The following is a 27,296-nucleotide window of genomic DNA, read 5'->3' on the forward strand; positions in this document are numbered from 1 at the left end:
CTACATGTTTCATGTTTCATGTCTGCTTATATTTTTCCTTTGTTGCACTTCTGTCAATATGTCTTCCTTCATGTCTTTTTGTCTACCATCCCTTGCTTTTTCTTCATCTACTTAGCTCCATTCTAATTCCTCTTCTCCTTACCTTCCTTTCCTCTTTCTTCCTCATCTTGCTCTTAGTCATTATTTGGATGAATTTGAAGGTTCTTTGGCAATTCAAAAGGTTATTCATTGTCTTTATACATTCCAACAATAGCAACTATCAGTCTCTCTTTTAATGGCTTTCAGTCAATTGCTAAATTTTGCTAGATTTGATCATTCTGCTAGACTATTGGCTAAATTATTCAACTCATCCTCCTCTCTTGAAAACAGAGATGTCTGAGCCACATTTAATATTTCTCTTTACATTATCACCCGGATTTAGCAAATCCCTTGCGTTTCATCAATTCAGCAGTTTTTTCTGCAAAGTTCAGTTCTCATTCAGCACCTCAGCATTCAACCCTGCATTTTAGTTTTTAATGTTTTTCATTTGTCCCCCTTTAAAATCACAGTAGAAGAAATACCTCAGAATACCTTGATGTGGAAAAATGTCAATACAACAAAAACTCAATATTTGTCATTGAACTTCAAAGCGTGAGCATACACCGAAATTGAAAGGACGCCCAAGGTTGTACTATTAACAAATGCTGGGTGTGAAATTGTCAGCAATGCAGTTTTCAGCAGTTTGATCTTTCTGTCCAACTTTATGTACAGGTTTAGTTCACCATGCCTGTGGTAATAGTCAGTAGGTCTTCTGCTCTTGTATCAAGAAACGCTACATAAAAAAGAAAAAAAAGAGTTGTTTTGTTTGAAAAAAACATCTTAATCTTTATCTGCGCCAGAGGCTAATTTCCTCAAACCAAGAGCAGAGTCTTTACAAAAGTAATAATGTTTATTTTGTCATTTAACTGCGACTGTTTTGAAATGTCAGTAAAATATTTTTGCATGATTATTAGTTTCCAGATTTACTCTTTTACTTGTAGAAATGTGCAGAATTGGAGAAAAGAAGGGACCATTTCAAGCCCAGGAAAAACATATTCTTCTGCCTTCTGTTTCCTTTTGCTGCCTCACATCCCTTTGTTTCTGTCAGGGCTGTTTGGCTTTATCTGTTGGAACAGTTGCTCTGAGGAAGAAGGCAAACTGCCCTCCCATTACTGCTGCTCCCTCCTTTCTTCTCAGTGTGCACAGAAGAGGAAGCAATTAAAAAAGGAGTGCATTATATTGTCACTGTTTATGCTATTATTAGACAGTACCCATGCTGTTATGATAATAACAACACATTGTTGGATATCCAGAGTCTTTGTTCTACCCTTGCTTATCTCTCAGTGTGCACATGAGACTTTGAGTGGTGGCGCAAAAGTTGCCTCAAAAGACGGAGTTTAAGATTAGGTCCTTTGTTCCAAGTTTCTGGGAAAGTTCTAAATCTGTGGTGTCTTTTCTTTTTTTTTCTTTTTTCTTTTATCTCTTTCTCTTTATTCATCTCCAACATTAACCCTAGTTGTAAAACAGTGTTTCATGTGGGCCACTCAAGTTGTTTGACAGCTTTGGTTACTTCACAAATCTTTCTTTTTTCATAAATATTAAACAGTTTCATGATGGAAAATTGATTATTCTTTTAATCATTCAAGGTAGTTTCATATGATTATCAAGCATTCCATCCATTCTAACTTATTTTATACTGTATTTTTGTAATATTGTTATATAATTTCATGATATCATCTCATTTTGTTTAGGTTTAAACTTTGTATGTATTACTGAAAAAATAGAGTCCTAAAAACTATTTATCATCTGCACTGTAATCTCAAAGAAGAGTTATGATTAGTTATCATTTGTAACTGTATATTAAACCTAAAAATAAGGGCAGTACAGTACAGCAGGTAAGTATTTAATTTAAGAGTACGCTTCAGTAAACAGTGATGTTTTTAACCTGATTTAAAGGATCTACAGTTGCAGCAGACCTCAGATCTACAGGAAGTTTGTTCCACCGGTGAGGAGCAGAATAACTGAACGCTGCCTCACCTTGCTTGGTTCTGGTTCTGGTTCTGGAACCACAACAAACCAGATCCAGATGAACCTCAGGGGTCTGGGAGCTTCATAGGAACTAACAGATCCAGCATGTATTTTGGGCCAAGACCATTCAGGTCTTTGTAGACCAGCAGGAAGATTTTAAACTCTATCCTTTGACTCACTGGAAGCCAGTGTACAGTTGCAGCTGCCTGATTGATTTCTTGTTAAGGCCTGTAAAGATGCCATTGCAATAATCCAACCTACTGAAAATGAATGCATGAATAAGTTATAGCTAAGTATAGCTTAACCTGAGCTAAGGAAGGCTAAAATTGCCAGCTTGGGGTGACTGTTTTGGCCAGTTGCCAGGCTTGTTCATTTTGGCCATTTGTGGATTAACCTGAGCTGGGCCCAGTCCGTTCCTGCCAATATAGCCCTGTCGAGAGGACCGGAAAACAACTTCAGCTGACCTTACAGAGGTGTGTCGAGTTTGATGTTCAATACTTGAAAGACACATTGACATTATATTTATTTATATCCCAAGAACATCATTTGCTAAGACCTTAAAGAAATGATTGTGATGTGCTCTGGTCAAAATAACGCAGGGATGTTCAAAAGCCTTGTTTGGGATGGAGTGAAATCAGTGTCACAACTTTGCTCTACCCTCTGAGGCACAGCAAATCTAACACAATGTGAACTTGACTAGAGATGAAGACAGAAAAGCTGAAAAATTTTACACTGATCTGTACGGTACCCTTCCAATCTGAGTCGCTAAATGGATGACATATTTTACGTACTGTTTTATTAACTATTTTTACGCGTTGGTTTTAATTATCCCTTTTATGTAGGCACTTGTTTTAGGACCTTTATGTGAAGCACTTTGGTTCCCTTTAGCTTTTGTAAACGGCTATACAAATAAATTGGATTTAATTTGACTTGACATTTTCATACTTAGTGACGAGGTTGTGTTATCTCAGTTTTTTCCATGTGTAGTTACTTTAGACACCTAAACAGAGCTACCAATGCACTAAAAAGTCATATTTTGGGTCTTTTCATGTCTCTTATGAAACAAAGCAGATTGAAACTTTCCATAAATGTGCTATCGATAGCCGTGTTATGCTAAAGAGATTATAAAATGTGTCACTGCTTGAGACACAAAGTTAGCACCCAGACTGAATGAGGATCACAGAAACAATAGTCTCATTTGCCACCGGCTGCTGCACTTATGGAGCTCTGCCTCTTGGTATGAATAATCTAATCAATGAATCAATAGCTTTACTGTTCATTAATTTCTTGTATTGCAGCCTGGATGAGAAAAGCCTGACAGACTCTCCAGCAGCATTTCTGCTATCAAGGATTGTATTAGGGTGTACTGAAGCCAGTATCAAACTGCATGAAGCTTCTGGCTTCCACAGGCTTAGAACTTTAAGACTGATGCTAGCTCATCATAAAATGAATGATTACAAATATTTTATGAAAATACATTTGAACTGATGGAGTTACTGCCACTTGTTCCAAGCTCCGCTGGTCTTCCCAAGGTTGTTACCTTTAGTTAGCCTTGCAGAGGCTCCAGGGAACACATGAAACCATGAGTTATCCTTGCTGCTAAATGCTGTGAAAAACCCTGGAACAGCAATGGGGGGAAGGCTGAGTTCATGAGACACATGGCTCTGTTAAAAGAATATTCATGATTAAACCGCTCATGGAAAATGGCAATAACACATGTCAAGAACATGACATTTCTATTATTGCCGAGGCATGCCTTCACCATTAAATGAACAACATGTACGAGGCTGGTTTGCTGTTCTTAAACAAAGGTAATTGTGTATTAACAATGCATTAAAATAAGTCAAAGTCAAAATCAACATAGAGGACTTTCTTGAAGTTTGAATGACTGACATGCTAATGCGCTTAAAGACGCCCAACTTCCCCCAAGCATGAACATGATGAACAGCTGTCAACCTTTTAGCTCCATCCTTTTGCGTTAGCAAGTCAATGAACGCTTCCGTCCTTTTCAACCAAATCACAGAAGACCTTCCTGACCTTCTCATTTGACATGGCATCTGTCAGTCTCTAATTTGATCTGCTGACCCCCGGAGCAATGTCTATTAACATTTGACATCTGACTACGAATGCAAAATTATAATACACGGTAGACTCAAAAGACATCAAATGGCAACCCTTTGTTTGAAAACTAACCATCAAGGACACAATGCTTGCTGTATGTACGTTCTATCTCACAGAGGAAGCTATGATGAAACGACCGACCCACTAAGTCTCATGTGATCATTTAAGACACGTCTTTACTTAAAAATGTTTCCCGTCATTAGGGCTGGGCGATATATCGAGATTTTAATATATATCGATATATTTTCAAACGCGATATGGTACGAGACAATATCATTTATATCGATTTAAAAAAAAATATATATATATATATATATTTTTTTATTTTTTATTTTTTTTTTACTTTTTTTTTTAATGATTTTGATATAGCTTATTTTGTGACAAATTGACTTGAATGTTTTATTTGAGATTTGCACAAATGTTTTGTTATTTGCACAACTGTCAACCTCAGTGGAAAAGTCTGCCTGTTATTGTCTACATTGTATTAATTGCACAGTGTATATTTTATTCAAGAAGCATTTTTATTCTATATATGCAGGCAGTTTATTTTTATTTCATTTGTTTTATACATTTTGATATTGTGCAGACCTCTGTTAACAAAGGTACCTGTGTGACATTTGGCACGAGGCTTTGTATTAAAACTGACTGTTTTTTTAAGGGTTTGCCTCAGAAAAAAATTAAGCTAACAGAGATGCTAACAGAGATGCTATGCTATAATGCTTTGGGGGAAACCCCAATTAAGGCACAGAAAAAATATCGAGATATATATCGAGTATCGCCATTTAGCTAGAAAATATCGAGATATGACTTTTGGTCCATATCGCCCAGCCCTACCCGTCATACAAAATAGCACATGAGTAAGAAAGGGCATCAGAGACTTCGCCTTTCACTTTCTTTGTAAGAGTTGCAATGAATGTACATGGAGTCTCATTTAGATATAGCCTATTGAAGGGAAGGACTTTGGTGATTTTGCAGGACTTTCTCTCAGAAAGTCTCCCAAAAAGTATGAATACTGTATGTGGCAACAAATTTAAATTACCCCTATTTTATTGTCAGCAGAATTTATGATACTGCATTTGATTTAACAGCCTGAATCAAGCAGGCCTGGGGTATTTTAGCACTTTTAAGAGGGTCTTTCTATTTTCTTTCTTTGCCTCTGCACTCTTTTATTGCATTCTCAACTAATTCATCTCGTTGTGCCTGTAATGCAGCAGAGCAGAATGTAATGATGGATCACATGAAGGTAAAATTTGGAAGGGAGAAAAATGAAGTAGCCTTTGTTACAATGTTACATGTGGAGACAAGGCCTTATATGATGTCCTGTAATAACAGGATTGGGCTGTGTGTTAAAAAGAAAATCAGTGTCCTGACAGCAAAGGTTTGGAAAGGTCAGTTTTCTGCAGCTGCTAATTGTGGACTGATGAGTTTAATTTGCATGTGTAGGATGCGAGTATCTTACATAACAAATAGTGCTTTTTAAATGTATTTGCACAAGACCAACACATTGACATGAGCATGCGTACAGTTAAGTTCTGAGGGAAGATACCATAAGATACTGGTATACAGGGAAATCTGCTATGAGGAGTACAAAAAGGCAGTGGAAAAGATTGGAGTAGAGAGAGGTAATGGATAACATGGTGAGGCAATTGGAAAGAATTATAGGAAAAGAATGAATATTGAAGACATGGGGGAAAGGGCAAAAAAAAGGCATAGAGAACAAAACAGTAAAAATATGAGGCAGGAAAATGAGACTGACAAAAGGAGAAAAAATGACAGAGGGGGGAGCGCAGTACATCTCCTGAGATTTAATAGCAGCATCCTGCCCTCACCATAGATCCTCCTGCCTACGTCTCAATGAGGCACCATCTGTCACGGGCTCGTTACGTCCAACTGCTTCTCTCTCCCGCTCCAATCCTGCATAAAAAACACACCTCAGAGAAAGGAAAAGATGGAACAATGGTGGATCCAAAACATTAACTTTAAAATGATGATGAATATGTTCACGTAAAGCGAGACTGATAGGAGAGGTGTCAGGGCTCCTGCACGCCCAACATGTGCTTTCAATGCACTTGTCCTTTGCTTCCCGTACACAGCCACCAACGTTTGCAACATAAATGTCAAAATCTTGCACCTGCACGCACAGCACGTTGACACGGTAGGGTCACTGAACCTTGGTGAGGATCACAAAGTACAAACACATGTTTAACTGCCAGGGCACGTGCAGTCACACCTGTACCAAGTGATTTTGAATCCCTCAAAAAAAAAAAAGAAAAAAAGAGCAGATTGTGACCTGTTTGTGATCGCTTTTGATTAATATTTCCCCCTGGGAGAGTGACTGGGCTGATTCTCAAAACAGTCGTTCCTGCCCCTGATTAATGGCTTGCTTTAATCACTAAAGTATGCCAACCAAGACGGAGGAGCTTCATGCTGGGAGAATTATGGGAGGATTCATTGGTGTGTTAGAAATTGGAAGCAGAGTGGAAAAATCAACTGAGAAATGAAGGTTACTGCAAGCCTACTCCCATACTCCTGATGCACAGGGGGGGAGGGTTCCCCGGAGGGACTGACTCCAGGGCTTGATTTATGAAGGATTAAGGTTCTGACTGAAAGATTATACTGACTCAAAAGTTAAATGGTTGAAAATAAAAACCTTCTTGGTAACATATGTTCTTAAACGTTGCATGTCGGGCATTGATAGAGAAGGAAAAGGTTAGATCATCTTCAACAGGTGACTCCTAAAAGGGATTTTCCTCCCACTGAGGGTACTTTTGGTTAAAATCACTGTATTGTGTTTTTTTTTAATAAATTCTCAAAAAATTGAACATTTTCTGGAACAACTTCATATAATCTGCAGCTTTTTGTTCCGACCAACACTTCTTCAGCAACCTATAAACTAGTTACTCCAATGGCTGTTAATTGGAATCAGGAGTTTCCACATCTGGAATCCAATTTGAGGATTAAAGTACAATTTGTTTTGTTGTTGTTGTTGTTTTTTTTTTTAGTCACTCAGACATATCAAGGTCGGTCTTCATAGGAAGCATCAATTATCATCAACCATACCTCACAAAAAGATGAATGAATGATTATATGAAGATATAAGACCAGAAAGGGAACAAAGTAATCTCAGTGTTTAGACATACACCAGTAAACTATGAGACAAATTGTCCATAAACAGTTTAGTGCAGTGGTTAATAATTTTTAAGAAGTGGAACATTTCCACTTTATGTCAATCACAATTTCAGCCCTGCTAACTCAGTTTGTGCTAACCCGTGATGCTAATACTCTACATTCATTCCTTTCAAATCTGTCCAAATTTCAAGTACCATTACTTCAGAACTGTAGTTAAGCTGAATCTGGAACCTTAACATGACATTTATTTTGATCATTTCTAATCAACATTTTCAACAACAAGATCCAGGGGTTCAGAATTCAGTTTTTTTCAGTACCAAGCCTGTGACTATCACCGTCTGCTAAACAAAGGATGCATGGAACAAAGATAAAAGATTTATAATGATTGGAGGACTCCCTAAAAGCCAGAAGTAGCGTTGCCATGGTAACCCAGCCACATTAGACTGTAAAAACACACTGTCTTAAACCTTTGCCACATTCATTTTGTTGCAGACACACATTCAGCTGGAAAAGAAGAAAATCTGCTGTTGAAGTTGGATAAAAGTTTGTGACTTTATTTGAATTTTGTATACCAATGTTTTCAGGATGGCTTTCAGGATATTATTTTCAGAAATGGAGGTAATAATGATTTTAACTGCATTTAACAATCATCCATGAAAACACTAATCCTTATCATTAAAACATTGTTTTAACATCATTATTACTTAGTTCAGAACCTGTGAATGATTTATTCTGTGACTTATTTGTTTGTCAATATTGGTCAACGGTCTTGCTTTCATAAGGCCAATAAAGTAAGTCAACAAAGAATCATCCTCATTTGTAGGGCATTGTCCCAAACTGATAAATCTTCCTCCAGAGCATTTTTTTATTCTTACCTAGATATTTTGACCAATTTCAGTATGACATTTTAAAATATGTTTGCTCAGTTCACCAATAATGTGCCATCATTACTTTTCCCCTTTTTATAGAAATAGTCATCTTTGTAATAATAATCTTGAGGACAGCAAAATCATCATAATTTTTCATTTTTGCATTTTCACCTAACATCATTTTTCATCGGGTGCTTGATCAACCCAAGCCCTGCACGAAGCCTTTCAACAAGGAGTGAAAATTCCCTCTGAAAGCTCCTGGAGCAATAGCTGTGAGTCCTGGTACTGCCTGCAACCGGCCTCTGCCAGCGAGATGGTTCCTGGGGACACACCTGAGCTTTCATTTCCACCAGCAGAGCGTAATCGGCGCCTCGGCTTAACCGGACTACACTGATGTGCACATGATTTTGGGTTGATGTCACAAATTAGCTGATAGAAAGATGGTCAATTTAGTCAATTTTTCATCAATTGATCATTCTCAAATTCCCATTTGAGATTTTCTCAAACACTTCTAACATCCGACAGCCGATCCACATCAGAGGAGTTGCAGAGCAGAGCAGAGCAGTTTCCGTCATTTCAGTGGGAAAATCGGAAATTACATTTACTTTCAGCTAATGCTTAGTTATCACAAGCTTCCTGTTCTTAGTCAAGCTTCCTCCTCAGACCTTTTCAGCCCAACCTACAACCAGTCACAGTGTTCTGTTAATAAAACAGCACAACAAACCGTATTCTCTTTCGAATATGAATGATTAGGCTCTGTTAGTATTTAGTCACAACTCAGAAGCTATGCTCATAAGTACTGTTCTGATCGCACAGTAGCAAAAGGGATGACAGCTCATTCGCTTTCCTGTCTACCAACCAAATGACTACACTCTTTTTAGGTACAGAAAATGTGTTGCTTTATTTAATTTTACCATATATGTTACAAAAAAAGTGAATATTTGATGGGCGTATTCATAAAAGTTCCAATATATTAAAATTGCTTGTGTGTTAAAAGCCTAAATGTTCATTAAAAGCAAAGTAATTTCAAGGGGTTCGCTTACTTTTTATTGCCATGGCCTATGATGCAGAAAGGTAATCGGAGCTAACATGAGTGGGAAAACAAAAATGGAAAATAGAAAAATAACATTAGTGTGTCATTTATCACAGTGGGTTTATGGTACAGGAGTGGTTCGGCGAGCCAGAGGTGCAGGTTCCAGCAGAGGCGTTTAGTTCATTAGGGTGATCGAGTGAAGCAGCACCACCAGGAATAGCTGGAGTCCTGACCAATTTTACAGTTTGAGCTGCCTCAGTGTTAGTGTCCAATCGGCATAAAGCCATGCCCCCAGTGGTCCAGACCCTCCTGGGGGGATTTCAGCCAGGTTCAAAATTGCACAAGATATTTCCCATAGACTCTCATGTAGTATCAGTTTTTTTTTATATATTAGGTACTTCAGTGCAATTTCTATGGGTTCCAGGAGGGCTGCACAAATGTCCAACATTATACGTAATGTCGGACTGGGAGAGCAGTGAAGTCAACGTCACTTTCAGAGTCAATATGGCTACTATTCACAGCAACTGGAGTACCTTTCAGCCAGCATAAGAAAAAAAGAAACATTGGCAGTGAAACAATTGGCCCTTCCAAGAACAAATTTAGATATGAAACAAGTTTCTGTTAAGGGTGGGAAATTGTTCTATTGTGAATTTCCCTGCACGTGATCTGATCTGACTAAATAAGGATTTTTTTATATTAACTGTAATGATCCTGTTATTCTTCAATATTATTCTATATGATCTTCCGATAAAGATTTTTTTTAATCAGATTTTGATTGTTTTTTGTTTTTTTTGGCAATTTTGTAATATCGTAGTCATATTTTAACTAATTAATTCAATTAATTTATAATTAATCAGCAAAAGTCAATCAGTCATTAATTCACAATAATCAGCTGGAGAGGTATTTGTAATACTTGTGACCACATTTTTAATATAATATCATTGTCGATATCCATCAGTAACAACTGTATGAACACACACACACACACACACACACACACACACACACACACACACACACACACACACACACACACATATATAAAATATAAAAAAAAAAACATCAACAGTAGCACCCCCTGCGATGTTTTCATGGGGCAGCCACTGGCTTCCAACATACTCCAGGACACACCAACCCGATAATCGGCCGTCAGACACAGTCGGGCGAGGTCGGTGACTCGAGTCGGGTTGGGGTGTCCTGTGCAGCCCAATTATAAATATACAATAGAAAACAAGACAGATTACTTCATTAGAGACAACCAATTTTTTTCTTTTATGAAAATTATTGACATTTATTTACATATTATGCAAACTAGTAAACTGTTTGTAAAATTTTCAAATAAAAATGAATACAATTATTTTAAACTTAAAGGAGCTTGAGGCTCCTTTAAAGAAATGAGACTCTCTAGCGCCACCGTTCACCACGACGGCCGTCAGGGGTACTGCAGCCAACAGTGAAGCCGGCACGGGAGAACGGGGAGAACGCACATGCAGCGTCATGTGACGTCACATCCGCAGCCCAGCACGGGAAATTTGGGCCCGAATTGCAGCGCATTTTGCAGCACACAGCCTGTTCAAGGCAACGGAGAGATACGGTAGAGGGCTCATTCTTTTGGGTTTGGAATGCTTCATCTGACATTTTTACTAGAAAACTTAAAACGTATACAAATTTTTCAATCCGGCCTCAAGCTCCTTTAACATTTCCTGATACATAAAAAAGTATCAAAAATAAAAAATATTCTTAATCACTGCTTTTAAATTGTGCAACTTCACATTCAGAACCAACACGTTTAAACAGAAATGCTTGCCTGTGGACCGGGACTTGGAACAAGAGTCTTATACCATGTGGACCGGGACATTGATTTTTAATTTGACATAAACCCACAACTTCGGCATCTTCTTTCTCTTCCTCTTATTACTTTCTTTTTGCTACGTTTTCTCATTGGCGCTGTCACTGTTGTCAGTCCCGGGCTGTAAACACACGTTACGAAAAGCCCGCCTACTTCCACTTTATAAGGGACACATGCGTGTTAGGACGTTATGTCACATTAAAAAGAACCTCTGCAAAATGTGAAGTTTAAATGTATTTTTCATTAAAACGAGGCTTCGAAGCATAGGAAATTCCTCGATCATTTTTTTGTAATCGAGTTACTTGAGGTACTCGAGGAATCATTGCAGCCCTACTGCTGACTCACTGCATTATGTGACACATCCTGATCACTTCATACATTTTTATTTGAACTCAATTGCAGCTTAATTCTCAGTAAAATTTTGCCTTTGTCATTTGTTCAGTACATCATTTACACGTTGTAAGTGCTACATCCAGACATTCAACACTATATAGCTTGCAGTACATGGATTGTATATCATTTAAACTGCTGTGTTTGGAAGTTTTTTTCTTGGTAAAGTAAAAAAATGCATGATTCTTTCTTCTACTTTTTTTTTTATATATATGTAATGACGTGCTTCTCAGTTCTTTTCTATTAACTGTCTTTACTCATGGTTTGAAGTCAAAGTTTGAAATTGAGCAGATAAAAAACACATTTCCTTTGCTTTTCTTTAATATGCTATGTCCCTGTCAAATTAACTAGTAAGTAAGAGGCAGTTGTCTGATCTGTCACTTTTATGAATGCTGCTCGGAAAAAGCAGCGTTCACTTTATTTATTTGGTTTATAACTATTTTGTCAAAAGGATGTTGTGGTTTGAGAAAATTGAGCAGTTGTGAAAAACTGCAATGGATGGAGGCAGTTTATTACCCTCGATATTTCCCCTTCATCAATCCTCTCTTAAAATGCTTCATTAAACCTCTGAGTAAAATTTCACAAACCAGCTCTCAACACTTTGTGCTCTCTTTTTGAAATTGAAATCATTAATGTGACCAGTTGGCTCCTCGTGCCAGCTCTAATTTACCAAGAGATTAAATAGAGTTTTCCTGCATATCGTCAAATAGCACAACAAGCACAGCGACACTGAAAAGGACACATCCATGAACAGGGATAACTCATTCACATTAAAGGTTTTGGCATGTGTCTGCGCCATGTGCTGTAAGGGATTATAGCTTGGTGTTTGTCTTGTTTTGGACAAAAACCTTTTTTATTCTTTTAAATCTATGTTATGTTTAGCCTTGTTCAAGGGAATAAAAACAAGCAGGAAATACATTTAACTCGCTTTGCACAGAATATCTACGGCGAGGAACTGCTCTGAGGTCTGCAAAGGAATGACCTGACTTTGATTCAATATGCAGTCTTTCGCTTTGCTTGTAACCCACAGCTCTCTGATTTTCTCTTGTAGTGTTTCTTTTCTTTCTCTAGCTGCCTCATAGCTTCCTTGTTTGGAAATCTCTCCATCCCTCTCAACCTACTCTGAACTCGTGCCAAATACTCAAAAGCAGAAAAGCACATCGCAGTCAATTCTCAGCCCACCAGAATCGAGTTTGGCAAATTTCAATCAAACAATGTGGCAGTCTCACCTTTGAGTTTTATTGATTGCTGAAATAGGTTGTTTGGCACTGTCAAGGAACGGACTTGTAATTCTCTCCAAATGACAGGAACCATATCTGATCAAATGTGCTTCGAAGTCCCTGAAAGCACATTCATGGACAAAGACACACCTTTGTGACAGAGGCAGAATGGTCAATACAAGATAAAAGAGGAAAAGAGGTGAACCTCGTGGCAGAGGGGTGAAAAGAGTAGAGAGCACAACAAGACAGAAGCACAAAGAAGAAGATAAAGTGAAGAGAAAGTGTTTTGTTAAGGGGTGAGAAATGTCACAGTCAAAAAAAAGACAAGGTTAGATGAGGAGAGCTGGGTATTGATAGAATAGCGGGTGGTGTGGCTCCTCTGTCAGTCTTGGCGCATTGTTTCCCTCATTACAGTTTCACTCCCTGACTCCAGCCTGCTCTTTGGTCCTCCCCCATGGCTAGCCCTGGAGCAGGGATCCATCCAGCCCAACCCTCCTGTCAACACAAGCCCAGCTCAGCAGCTTTGGCCCAGGCATCTGTCAGCCCACACAGTCCCCTGTCAGCCGTCGCCTATTGGCCAGTTCATATTGGCACAGCAACCTCGAGCAGAAAAGCGGTATAATATAGCACAGCACAACATCCATCAACAAAGCTGAGGGTACGACAGCACAGGACCGCAACTTAGGCATCCATCGTGAGCAGAACCCGCATAAATCCCAGCCTGGTCTCTGTGCAAACTGATAAAAAATTCAGAAATCCCAGAAATGGGGGGTGGGGTTGTATTCAGCAAGGCTCATTGTTGTCAAAAATCGGTTGACCTTTTTTCTTGCTTTTGCATGTTAGTGGAGAGTGTGGAGTCCTTTTTCCATGTGCATGGGCTGTGAACATACAGATGCTGTTGTGACTGAAAAGGTCAGACCTTTTTCCAACTAAATAAAGTTGCTCGAGCTAAATAACACAGCTAAGATACTGCATCACTGTGAGTGCCGCAACAAGTTAATGGGATGGATTTTCATTAGAAGTTGTTCAACCATGGCTTGCTATTCCAATCAAATTAAATTCCCTGCAAGTGACTTCTTAAATGTGCCTGCCATCAAACCAACTACAGACAGCTGCGTACTTGCACTTTAATTCCGGTCCAGCAGGGATCTTGCCCCAGCCGGAGGAACCCAGCCCTGCAAAGACACACCTTGACAGCTAGTCGTCTGAACAAAAATGGAAGCTGCAGAAAGACGAGTGACAGGAAGTTCACCACATCCATGGCAGCTGCTTGTTAATGTGAAAATTTAACAGACATGACAGAGAATGCTCTATAGTCTATGTTAAGAGTTACAGGGACAAATAAACTGGCTGTACAGTTTCATGTCAGACAGAGAGGAGGCAGACACAGATAAACATAGATCACTCAATACATCGTCAATTTTCATCATCATGTTTACATCGTAATTTCCGGTTTTGTGATTGTCCACTTCTACTGCAGAGTCCTAATGTAACACGAGGTAGTTTACAGGAAACATATTGAAGATAGTGATGATGAGTATGACCTAGATGAGAAGCAGACTGGTTGGGAAACCAAGATTTGCAAGAAGACATAGAGATTTGAGGAAACAAATCATCAAGGGACTATGAGCAGATTTAGAAAAGTAAATACTTCCTCTGATTGAAGTTGTAGCATGGTTGCTCGTACTCTAATCGGTGTTATTTGTTTCCTGTATTCCCTAACCCATATGGGGTTGCACATGAAAGCAGGTACTATTAATTAGGAAAACATGGAGGATTAAAATGCTACAATGGAACTTATGAAATGCTTAGTTCCGAAGATCCCCATCCACGAGCGGGAGTTAAGGCGCTTTTACAACTCTCTTGTTTGGTCTCTTTTTCATTTTCTCTTCTGCCCTTAACTTCTGAGACTCTTATTTCCTTACTGTAATGTCCACTGTGGCTCTGTGAGCTGGCTTTATTGTTGTTGACGGGCAACACTGTGCTGTATGGTGAATTTGTTACAAGAGACACGTGGGGCACGGGTTAAAAGTCACTGCAGGTGGTTTTTGCTCACTGTAGTGGTGGAAGACCATAAATGATGGACAAAGCTTCCATAAAGTAATCAAAATTCCATCCAATTCAATTGAAACTGGTATTTTAATCTGAAAAATAAGACGCCTTTGTATGGTGACTATTGAGGGCTTGAAGTGTCTAGAGTTCCATGCAGCAGTCTGCAGTGACAGAACTGTTAGTGTGAAACTTAAAGGGATTGTGACATGAAAAACACATTTTTCTTGATTTTTTGTGTTTTGTTGGGTGTCTTGACATCAATTACACCCAAAAAACAACGAACTTTTAACATTCAGTGTATTGTGTGCTTTCTGGGATTTTCCGCATAACTATGCAAAAACGGCGCATGTGGTTTGGTGGCGGGCCGTTACGTCAGGGCCCGCTAAATCACCGCCCCCTCCACCCAGCTCCCTGTCTCCTCTCCTCTCCAGCGCACCATAAAGGCTGATTTATGGTTCCGCGTTACACCGACGCAGAGCCTACGGCGTAGGGTTACGCGGCGACGCGCACCATACGCTGAACCCTACGGCGTAGGCTCTGCGTCGATTTAACGCGGAACCATAAATGAGGCTTAACACGCCTCTTTTGTTCTAATCACCGGAGGAAAACTGCTAAGAAGACCCGCGGCCACTGACTGGACTTAAGATAAGGGGACAGTGCTGCTTGCATGCCTTTATTTTTATGATTGTTTGCTGTGGTTCGCCCTCCTGCTTTTCCGTGCATGCTTCGCCTGTCGCTCCGACGCCGCTGTGAGCGTATGGCTGGAGGAGGAGGAGGTTTGGAGGAGGAGCGGAGCAATGATTGACAGGAAAGGGGGGAAAGGAAGCATTTTTCACGGCGCAAAAAAACACTGTAATAAAAAGCCAGGAAAAGATTACTAGAGTGAAGTTTTTCTTGTTACACTCTTTTAGACACATTTGAGGGATGTTGCCCAAGACTTTTAATAGTGTTAAAAGCATGTTAAAAATGATGTCACAATACCTTTAAAAAAGTGCGTAATTTGGAACAAAGCCCTGGATAGCAACATTTTAGCTCCATAAGCTGTCCACTAGCTAGTTTGAGTTCCAAGACATGTAACCAAATAATTCATATGTGTAACTGTGAATTATGTGTTTGCCAGCTTTCTTCATTTCACTTTGCATATAAAGTGGATTTAAATAAGACAACACTAAGGTCAAACTTTCCACTGTAAAGATCTGGTCCTGCCACTCTGCTGAAGAAGATGCCAGAAATACCGGTACTGTGAAACCAAAATAGATGGAAATGTGCAGCCCCCTGCGCTGACGAATGATGAGAAAGTAACAGCCATGAATCACACTAATGAAACATTCCAATTTAAGGTAATCCATGTGTGATCCCGCACAAAAAGAGATATTTTCAAATGTGAAGTTGATTACACCTGTGGAGTCAATAAAACTTTGTAAATAAGAAACAGTTTTATGACTTGGACCACATGTTTGCAAGTGCCCAAATTTACTCACAAAAATACCAATGCCATCTTTTATTTTGTATGGAAATCATGTGAGAGTTGTGTTGAGTTAAGTGCTGTTCACTTATGGCACTTTTCCACTAGTACCTACTCGGCTCTACTCATCTCAACTCGACTCAACTTAACTTGGCCTAGTTTCTTTTCCATTACAATCCGGTACCCGGAGCAGGAGTACTTGACGTACTGTGACGTACTTGATTGTGGTACACAAACTAGGAAGAAAAAGAACCCACCAAAGATGTAGAACCTGGAGTAGGTGATATATGTGCTGCTGGGTCTGTGGCTTGTGTTCGATATCAAGTTAAAAATGACAGCGAGAGAAAGCTTCAAGCTGCGAGGCTTTTTAATTTAATTTTAACCTATCTCGTCGCTGCTGAAAAGTCAGTTGGTAGCCATGAGCAGCTATGGACTGACAAAGTGTCTGGTAGATCTTTTTAATCCTTATCGCCCCGTCTACTGTAGATCCCTTTGAAATCTCTCATCACCAGGTTTAGGAATCTCTGCACGTCATAGTTAGACCATGGAGCAAACTTTTGCGCTGCCTGGTCGAATAGAATGAACAAGAATGCACAAGAAGCCACCGTCAGAGTCGCTCTTCAAACGATGTCCACATCCTGACTCAGACGTCTGACTGGCCAACCCCCTGACCAATCTGTGGCAGGCAGTGTGATGACGATACGGCCCCGACTCAGCCCGCTTAGAACCACAACCTCGGCAGATTAGTTACACGGGTAGACCCCTAATGGAAAAGCACCAAAACCAAGTCATGCAGGGCTGAGTAGGTACTAGTGGAAAAGCGCCACAATACTGCAGCTTTACAGATACTCCGCTCATTCGGATTCAGGGCGTGACTCAGTGTGCATCCTTTTCCACTACACTTGTGTAGTGTGTCTAGGAACCGATGAGAAATATTGCTTCACCAATGCTTACATGCACATGGGAACCAGGTTTTCTGCTGTTGCCTTTCTCATACTTGCCAACGTAATTGTGGGTTATTAAATTAAGAATGTTGTCTTCTTTCTTTTAACTACCACCAAACCACATTTTAAAGCATAGACTGAAATTCATCTTTTTCAGCTGGCTGTATGATGTATGGGTATGATGTTTGTTTTATTATTTGAATTCATTTTAATAATCAGTGCATTAAAGTTTAATGACCTTGTGTCACAGAATAAAGGAATGGATGAATTAGTGTTACTAATTAAATGAGTTTCCAGTGTTATGCTGTGTCTGATCAATGTATACTAAGCTGAGCTTTTCTTGGTTGTTAAAAGCTAAGATGGTTATCAAGGTGTATGACTCATAAACATTCAGAGAGATTAAAAAAAAGTAACCGTGTTCTTTCTGAGCCCAGGTTGTTTAAAGAGACGGATCGGTTTTCTTCCAGTTTCTGCCTTTTTTGTCCTTCACTTTCCTGTTTTTCGTGTCTTTTTCTCTCCCCCTGCTTGTTTCGCAGCAGGAGACGAGTGGTAATCAAGGATAAGAGGAACTCTGTGAAAAAGAAAACAAGATGCAGCAGTTTACTCACTCAGGGCAGTTTAGTGCTTCACTGCAAACACCTAAAAGCGTTTTGACGTCTCAGTGTGTCTGTGGATTTTACAATGGATTTAACATATGTAGAACGTTTGTTCTACGTACAGAAAAGTAGAGGTTGTCGAACACTCAGCTGCAACGGTATTGCTCAAACACTTTGTCTGGTATTGATATGCCAGAATTCACTGCTGAACAGCAAAGTGCTGCCTGGAAGGAAATCATAAGGAAATCCATATGGCAAGTACAATACAACTGGAGGAATCATTAAATGTACAAAACCAAGCAAGACTCATTTTTTGTTAGAAACATTTTAATCGGGGGCAGGGTGGCGAAGCTGGTAGTGCAGCCGTCTCACAGCTAGAAGGTCCTGGGTTCAATTCTCGCCGGTGATGCTGTGGATGCTGAAGGCCTGTTAAGTTCACCCATGACTTCAGCACCCACACCCTGGGTGGGGTTGTGGGTGCTGAAGGAATAACGTGATCCTTCCACGCGCTACGTCCGGCCGGAGAAGCCTCACCCTGTCTGGTGAAAAGAAGCGTCTGCTCACTCCTCAGGTTGACAAGGATCAACCTTCCCGGGGTTGGTAGAAAGTGAGCAATGCCTTAGGTAGGACTTAGGTACAAGCACTGGGTGATAAAAATGGGAAGAAATCGGGGATAAAAATATACATTCTTCAAATCATAATAAAAAAAAAAAAATCTTTGTTCTACCTGTACAAACTCCGCATACGTTTTGCAAGAAGTGATAAAATTGAGCCACGGTTGAGTTCCATTCAACCAAAACCAAAAAAGATTTATTTTTTTTCAGCGTTTTTTGGATCATCTCAAGGAGAACATGCATTGTATGAATCATGCGCAGCGCAACCACATCACATCATTCAAGAATTATTTGGAGAAGGAAAAAAAAAAAATGTCATGAAATAATTGATGTTACTTGAATTTGACTATGTGAGTCAGGCTCCGTTTTTACACTCCACACATTTCCTCTGGATTATGGATGATTTAAGGGGAAAGAGATTATCGTGTAGTTCTGTGGTTTTAGAAAACTGTTTTAAACAGTTTGGCATGCTGTTGGATTGTCTCCTTTAATTAAGACCCTGAAGATTTTTGAAGCAAAAATGAATACGAACTTTAGAGTGAGAAAGCTAGGTGTCAAAGAGAGTCACTAAGCACAGTCAGTTGTCACAGTTCCAAACAATAGGAGCAAACATCAGCAGTGATTCAAGCTGTGATTGCAAACCTTTACAAATCTGACATCTAGCCCCTACTGAGTAACAGACAGGGGTGACTGCGCTGCTGCTTTCGTGCATCACTCGCTAAAGACACACTCACTGCATGCCTCAATAACTTCCACCCTTGAAGTTCAGTCCAAAGCAGTAGGGATAGTTAAGGCTCAGGGGGTTGCAGGAATGTTCATGTGGAGCGCTGCTAATTTCTGTTTTTCATTACAGCTAATAACCATTCTCACTGATTTTCTGATGTCCCCTTACATTTATGTTTATATATTATGAACATGCTAAGCTCCCTCTAAACTAGAAGATACCAGTGTATTTTCTTATCACAGGATAAAGCTTGCTGTCACTGTGAGTTGTTGCCCACTTTTCCAAACTGAATCGCAGCTTCCACCTTTCGCGGCGAGAGGCTTTCTACCATTGGAAATTGGATAATTTTTAACTTTTCCTCACTACACTGTGAGCAACAGCCAATCAAATTGCAGTTTAAAGTATGTGTTGTTTGTGTAGGGAGCAGGAATTGGATTTGTTGTTTATGGTATGACGAAGGCACATCAGCGGCAACACCAGTGTTAAACTACTGTGTGAGCCCATGGTTAGAAGAGATCCATTGATCACAACCAGGAGAAATGGGTTAAAACGAAGAGAAGGAGCGAGTCGAGGTCTTTCACCTTCAACTTAGGGCTTCAGAATACCTGTTAAAAGCAGCAGAAAGGAACTGTTTCGGTTTTTACCTCTGCAGGTCCCCCTATATACACGAAGGTTAAGTCCAAGATTTACTCTTGTTTGGTCTGTTACTTGGTCATTCCCTCGTTTTCTGTTCCATCATTACTTTCTTGAGTCTCTTAGACTACGTTCACACTGCAGTCCTTAATGCTCAATTCCGATTTTTTCCCATATCCGATTTTTTTGTGTGGCTGTTCACATTATCTTTTAAAATGTGTCCTATATCCGACTCGAGTGTGAACGCATCGCGGCCCTGAACTGACCCGCATGCGCATAGGCGTGTGATGATGACAATGATGGATTTGCATCCAACAGCCTGTGAACTGCCAATTATCCATCAAGCTCCACAATTATCATGTTAACATTAAATCAGATAGATTTGTCAAGGACGTTTCTCTTGCATCTCTATCATTATGCGGGCATGAATTCTCAGAGTTTTGCGGGAGCAGATGTAAACACTGCGGGCGCGGGCGGGAGTGTAACACACACGTTGCGGGTGCGGGCGGTAATGGTCAGAAATACAGCGGGAGCGGGATGAAGAAAACAGTCCCGCTATAGCAGGGCTCTAGCTCCGCTCCCCGGAGTGTCAGCTCTGCTCTCCGGCGTTCAGCTGGGTTTATCACCTAACACACGGTCCAGCTTGTTGTAAAACGGGCAGGTTATGCGACCACGACCGCTTCGCTGATTTGAATCCTTAGCTTCTTTATTCAGTAATATGCTTAAATTCAGCAGGTTGTCTCGTCTGAGCTGAGGTCATAGGCGAAAAAGAGGTAAGCGGTGGGGAGGGGAGGAGGAGAGGCGGAGGCGGCCCGGAGGGACCCCCGCCGTCTCCCGTGTCTCCCCCGCGGCTCGGGGCTCTGCGTGTGACGTCAAAGTCGCATTAATTCCGACCTGGCTGTTCACACTGAGGTCGCATTGCAAAACATCAGACCTGTATCCGATTTAGAACCACATATGGAAGTGACCTGAATCTGATTTGAAAAGATCAGATTCCATGTGACTTGTGCTGTTCACACTGTCATAAACAAATCAGATCTGAGTCACATATGAGCAAAAAATCGGATTTGGGTCACTTGGGAGCTGCAGTGTGAACGTAGCCTTAGTTGCCGCTGGTACCAAACCCAGTGTGATCCAAGTTCATGGTTGGTGATATTGTATTGTAAAAGGGATATAAAGTTGTTGCAAGAGACAACCAGGACAGGAGTCCAAAGACCAAAAGAGCTGGGGAATGCTTACTAAAAGTGACTAAATACTCCTTCAAATGAGACTGACACTGATATTTTAATGTGGAAAAAAAGGAAAACCTGGTGCTGCTTTAACTATATCTCTGTTAACCATTACAGTTTTAATTCATTGGGTTCCAAAATATATTTTGTTTCAAGAGATGGTTGCTAGGAATGGGCGGTATGGACAAAAAAATGTATCACGATAATTTCTGGCATTTATCCCGATAACGATAAAAATGACGATAAAAAAAAATACCAATACAAAAAGTGTCATCAACGGGAATCTTTCTTTCTTTCTTTCTTTCTTTCTTTCTTTCTTTCTTTCTTTCTTTCTTTCTTTCTTTCTTTCTTTCTTTCTTTCTTTCTTTCTTTCTTTCTTTCTTTCTTTCTTTCTTTCAGTCTCATTTCTTTCTTTCTTTCTTTCTTTCTTTCTTCCAGTCTCATTTCTTTCTTTCTTTCTTTCCTACTTTCTTTCTTTCTTTCTTTCTTTCTTTCCTTCCTTCCTTCCTTCCTTCCTTCCTTCCTTCCTTCCTTCCTTCCTTCCTTCCTTCCTTCCTTCCTTCCTTCCTTCCTTCCTTCCTTCCTTCCTTCTTTCTTTCTGGCTCATTTCTTTCTTTCTTTCTTTCCTTCTTCCAGTCTCATTTCTTTCTTTCTTTCTTTCTTTCCTTCTTTCTTTCAGGCTCATTTCTTTCTTTCTTTCTTTCTTTCTTTCTTTCTTTCTTTCTTTCTTTCTTTCTTTCTTTCTTTCTTTCTTTCTTTCTTTCTTTCTTTCTTTCTTTCTTTCTTTCTTTCTTTCCTACTTTCTTTCCTTCCTTCCTTCCTTCCTTCCTTCCTTCTTTCTTTCTGGCTCATTTCTTTCTTTCTTTCTTTCCTTCTTCCAGTCTCATTTCTTTCTTTCTTTCTTTCTTTCCTTCTTTCTTTCAGGCTCATTTCTTTCTTTCTTTCTTTCTTTCTTTCTTTCTTTCTTTCTTTCTTTCTTTCTTTCTTTCTTTCTTTCTTTCTTTCTTTCTTTCTTTCTTTCTTTCTTTCTTTCTTTCTTTCTTTCTTTCTTTCTTTCTTTCTTTCTTTCTTTCTTTCTTTCTTTCTTTCTTTCTCATTTCCTCAATTTATCGTTTTTACCGCGAGATGACAAATTCTTACCATGGGGAATTTTTTTGACGGTTTATGGTGAACGGTAAAATATCACCCATTCCTCATGGTTGCCTTTGCTTAATACCTTAATTGGTTTTCTATTAAACTTACTCCTTTTTACATTTCTTAGTGAGCAAACCAGTTGTCCCCTTCTACCTTCTCACCATGCTCGTTGTAATTGTGCCTACAGGTGTTACGTTGATGACAAAGTGTCTAAGGTGGCCTGGCTCAATCGATCCAACATCATCTTTGCCGGCCAGGACAAGTGGTCCCTGGATCCCAGAGTAGACCTGGTGACCAAAGGGCAGCTGGAGTACAGCCTCCGCATACAAAAGGTAATGACCACCATTGTGAAAACAGCTGCAGTGTGTTTTGTTTAAATATGTATCTATTAATTTATGTTTGCCACCGAATCGAGCATAGAGACCATCTCAATTTTTATTTTATCACTCTCTGGGCACTTTCCCAAGCACTAAGGTGAAAAGGTTGAAAAAAAGAAGAAGTAAGCAGGATGAGCAAACTCCAACATGAATATTGATGGTGGTTGCATAGTGTTTTCACACCTGAAAAAATTAAAACACAGAATAAAAGAGGATCGTAAGAATCGGATGCTGGGATTTTTATCCTCGGTTCCATTTAGGAATGGATTTAACTAACAAAGCCATCTTTTTTAAAGCTGTGTTCTACAAAGCAAGTTCAACACAAACAGGCTCCCTTTGTGTTTGTGACAAAGGATAAAAATCCACCCAGAGGTACCACAAAGGTGGCTTTCAACTTTATTTGTTCAACCCAGGATTGATTTCTCTTTCAGCTTTGTGCACCAGCAGTCAAAATTGGCTGCCAGACATTTCTACTGCACAAAATATATGAAGCTATGTAGAATTTACATTCTTCTGTGAAAACAGCTGTAGTGCAATGTTGCGCTGACAGATTTGATTCATTAGCTGAGATGACCAGAAAAGTTTCATTTTGGAAGTCGCTGCAAAAAACTCAATAGAAGAATGCTGGCAGGAAATTGTTAATCACATAGATTTTAAAGTTAATGATTTTCCTTCACCATACACCACACTGCCCTTTCTTTGTATAACATTACAGCCACACATAAAGGCAAGAACAGAGCCCTCAGAAAACAAAAACGCAATAAATACACAACATACTGTATTAACTTTCTTTTTAGATGGGGGCTCAATAATATACTTTTTCAGCCTCCTGTAGGGCAATGTATGTATTCAGAAGCTTGTCTATGTAAAGTGTTAAACTTTAAATAATTAAACAAAAAAATAAATAATTGAAAATGAAATTAAAAAATAAATATAATTATACATTTTCTAGGTGTGGTGCTTTTCTTTTGGGGGCCTAACCAGGTTTAACAAAGAGCAGAACATGGAAAACAGGTCTCAGGCTCCACATACTGCAGCTCCTCGTGCAACTATTTTCTTAGTCTTGCTTCTGACCATTATCACACACTCAATCGCTATGCAAGCAATATTCTAATTGATTTTGTATGTTCTTCTGCCGTCCATTTGATGTGCTTAGATATTTGCAACAGATTAAAATCGTTCGGATCTGAAAACTTCCTGCCTACAGCAGCATGAAAACCATCCATTTCTGTGAGAGTTGCATCAGTTCCTGCAGGACAATGTTTTTTCAAGTGCTATGTAATAACAAGACATAATGAAAATCATTTTGTCCTTTCCCAGCCTTGACATCTGGCAAATAATAAACTTGGATGAACAACAACAACCCAGGATATATTTCAACATGTTCTTATTTACCTAACATAAGCTCAGCCAAAATGATGAAGTTGTTTGTGAAAAACAAAGTACACTGCATGAGTCAGTATCTGTTAATCATATTTAGTATTATATTATCATTCTCTCACATGTTGTGAAGGAATTTTGGACTACTCATCATTATACAGTTTGCAGGCATTAATTTATGCAAAGTTCTCTTTTTAGGTTTAGCCAAAGTATTTCCATCAGGTTCAGCTGTGAACTTTGTACCATTTAGAAAGCCATCCTGTTGCAGATAACCTGGTGTGCTTGGCTTCCATATCAACTTTTGTTTGATAGATGCCATTTGATCCTATAATACTTTGGTGTTCACAGGATTTCATACTCATCAAAGTAACTGTAGGATGTCTAGGTCCTGTGACTGCAAAAAAAGCCCAAACCATCACTCATTCACCATGGCCTTGGCATGTGGTATCAGGTGTTTGCACTTTGTGTTTGGACTTTTGAAAAGTGTGGAACGGTGGATAATGACCATAAATCCCCACAATGCTGTCCTCTGCCCAAAATGTCTACACCATTCACCTAAGATGTATTTTTGCATACAATGTTAATTAAAATTCACCGTCTTATCACTACAAGTGTTATTATTTCAGTCTTTCTCAGATATTATATAGTCACCTATATGTGGTATATTAATAGAGCAACTGGGGAATTGGGTCAGACTTTCTGGTACAGCACTTGACTGGTTTGAATGTTACTTAAAGGACTACTTTGTGTCAGTAGGTAACTTTACATTGGAATCAACTAAAATTACATGTGGAGGACCCCTCCTATTTAACATCTAAATGGTTCCATCGACTCAGATAATAATAATAATCAATATAAGTTACCATAACTATGCAGATGACACACAACTTTCCATTATAATGTAGCCAGGTGACAACACAAGCATTCAGCTTCTATGCTCCACAGATCTGGAACAAACTTCCAGAAAACTGCAGGAACGTTGAAACCCTCAGTTCCTTATATCAAGGTTAAAAACTCATTTGTTTACAGCTGCCTTTGAAGGAAATATTTAAACCATTCTGAATTTAAATTTAAACAGTGTTCATTTCAGTACTACACTATAAGTCTAGTTAAATTCAAACTTTTCTTTAACATGCCTTTGCAGTGTATTTCCATCTTTGTTTTTCTTCTCTTTACTTTTTAAGTTTTCATTATGAAAAGCACTTTGAATTGACTTTTTGCTGAAATGTGCTATACAAATGAACTTGCCTTGACTTATCTGGTGGTTAAATATATAAAATGGGTATTTTCCATATTTTTTCCACAACTCCTGCTTTTATAAGACATTTGATTAACAGCGCCTGGTTGCCACTTAATTCAAATGAAAGCAGTAAGAGGGCACTTCATTGCTCCGAAACTACTTTCTCATTTTGGTTTACCTTTGTTACAAAATATGTAATGTCACGTCAAGTTCTCCTCTCCCAAATCCTTATTTTTGTATGTCAAATAAGAATTTTCTAAGTTATTTGTAAGTCAAATGAAATACAGAAAAATGTGAGAAATATTCACACGTTAGTTTAGAAAATATATTTTTCTATAATAATAATGTGATAAAGCTTTGAGTATCATTTTAATAGAAATAAAACCTATCCGTTTAATTTTGTTTAGGTGGATGTGTATGATGAAGGCTCTTACACCTGCTCCATACAAACAAAGGAGCAGCCCAAGACCTCGCAGGTTTACCTCATTGTACAAGGTAAGCTACACACACATGTAGCTACTTCTGCTATTCAACAAGCACATTTTTCAAATGTGTCGAGTGACTTTCAAAAATCATCAAAGCAGCAGACATCAGCATCTGTTCTTCACTATCAAACGTGGATGTTTGCCCCTCTATGGTGTGTTCAGGGAAAATATATGAATGTGTATTGTGAGGATACAAAAGGTACATCTCACAAATGCCTGCCTGCAGCAAGAGAATCATTTGTGCCATTTCAGATTAATCTTAAATGCTCTTGAAAAGGTTTTAGCACATCTGTTCCACATCAAAGAACAGAAATCTGATGCTACAGGATGGAGAGCAGGAAAGATGACAGGAAGATAAAATCTTGAGGAGTGAAAGATGTGTTTTAGGATTTGTTCCAGTGCCTACAGCAGGTTTTTGTGTGTTTTTTTTCTTTCTTTTAAAATATTCAAATGTTCAAATATGCATGTATGCACAGTCATGTTCTGCCTCCAGGCCCAATTTTTAACTTTGCATGTTTTTTCTTATGGATGCAGGGCAGTATTGGTGCAGACTGCTGACAGTCCTATATATCATTCCACAGAAAATCTCAGGGCTGTTGCTGTACTGTCGCCAGATACAATTGTTCAAAGCAGACTAACTCAGTGACTATGGTGTTTTGCCCAAATCAGCTATTGGATTTTTCAACATTTCTTCTCAGACTTAAACATAACATCCACATCAGAATAATAAGTCAATAGATGTTGGACGTGTTAGTAAAACTTTGAAAAGAAGAGCCTTTCAGTGCTTTATTTGTAGTTGGCTCAGCTGTGTTCTCTGCACTGAAGAGTAGAAGGTGTGGACTTCTTTTACTTAGCATTTGGATTTAGATTTAGATAATTTATGACAGTGAACCCCAGAGAGCAAATGCACAAAGGCAAAAATGTGCATACGCATTATTTGCAATAGATTTATAAAGTCCTGCATATGTGTAAATGTTAATCGTAGTAAAATTTCCTGCATGTGCACCGAGTTCCACCTTTTCTACATGGATGAATATGGAAGCTTCTGTTTGTTAATGTGCCTTTTTTTGGATGTTATATAAACATGTGGAGATGACAAAAAAAGCAACATCCTGAAGTGGAGTTTTATTGCAAATGAGACACAGCACATGCATCAAAAGGTTAAGTTAACAAAAGGGGGTTTCCACATTCATCATCTGAAAATAAGAGTGATCTATAAATACTTCTCTTTCAAAAGGCACCGCAGTGCATTATCAAGGACTTGTTAGCCAATAATTGTATTAAAACACCACAACAGTCATCTTTACAAATGCTTAGTTATTTAAAGCAAATGGAATGTTTACTTTGTCAAAATGTAGGACAAGAAACAAAATTATAGTTGCATACAATTATAGGTACATAGTTTTTTCAAATCTTTTAATTTTTTCAAAATACACTTCATCAAATCAGGCTTAAATTGGTCTCAAGAAAACCTTCAGGTGCACATGTTCTCTCCACAAAATATTCTTTGATAAGTATCATTCCAGGTTTTTTTGTGTGATGCACCATTCATCTGGTTCATAGGATTATTGCTACAAAATGAGCATTTTCCCTCTTCAATCTGATTTTGTATTAACTGAGTAATGCAAGCACTTTAACAGAGGAAATGGTGCGGATCATATTTTCATATAAAACAGAGCCTGTGCGCTAAAAAATATCTCATATAAACCTACAAAAGGCCTACTGCCATTTCTGGTTGAGGTAAATAAAGCCAGTTGGAACAGTGT

General features: G+C 38.9%; 1 protein-coding gene across 3 annotated transcripts in view; it reads left to right on the forward strand.

Moving 5' to 3' along the window:
- The window catches only part of lsamp (limbic system associated membrane protein), a 723,096-nt gene that overhangs the window by 580,842 nt on the left and 114,958 nt on the right, over positions 1 to 27,296 (forward strand). For all 3 annotated transcript variants that reach the window (XM_061718950.1, XM_061718948.1, XM_061718949.1), the window contains 2 exons: positions 22,236 to 22,380; positions 25,453 to 25,540. In XM_061718950.1, the coding sequence (XP_061574934.1) occupies positions 22,236 to 22,380; positions 25,453 to 25,540 (233 nt within the window). The remainder of the gene's footprint in view (positions 1 to 22,235; positions 22,381 to 25,452; positions 25,541 to 27,296) is intronic.

This window comes from Cololabis saira, chromosome 4 (assembly GCF_033807715.1).
Source record: "Cololabis saira isolate AMF1-May2022 chromosome 4, fColSai1.1, whole genome shotgun sequence".
In the NCBI taxonomy this organism is placed as follows: domain Eukaryota; kingdom Metazoa; phylum Chordata; class Actinopteri; order Beloniformes; family Belonidae; genus Cololabis; species Cololabis saira.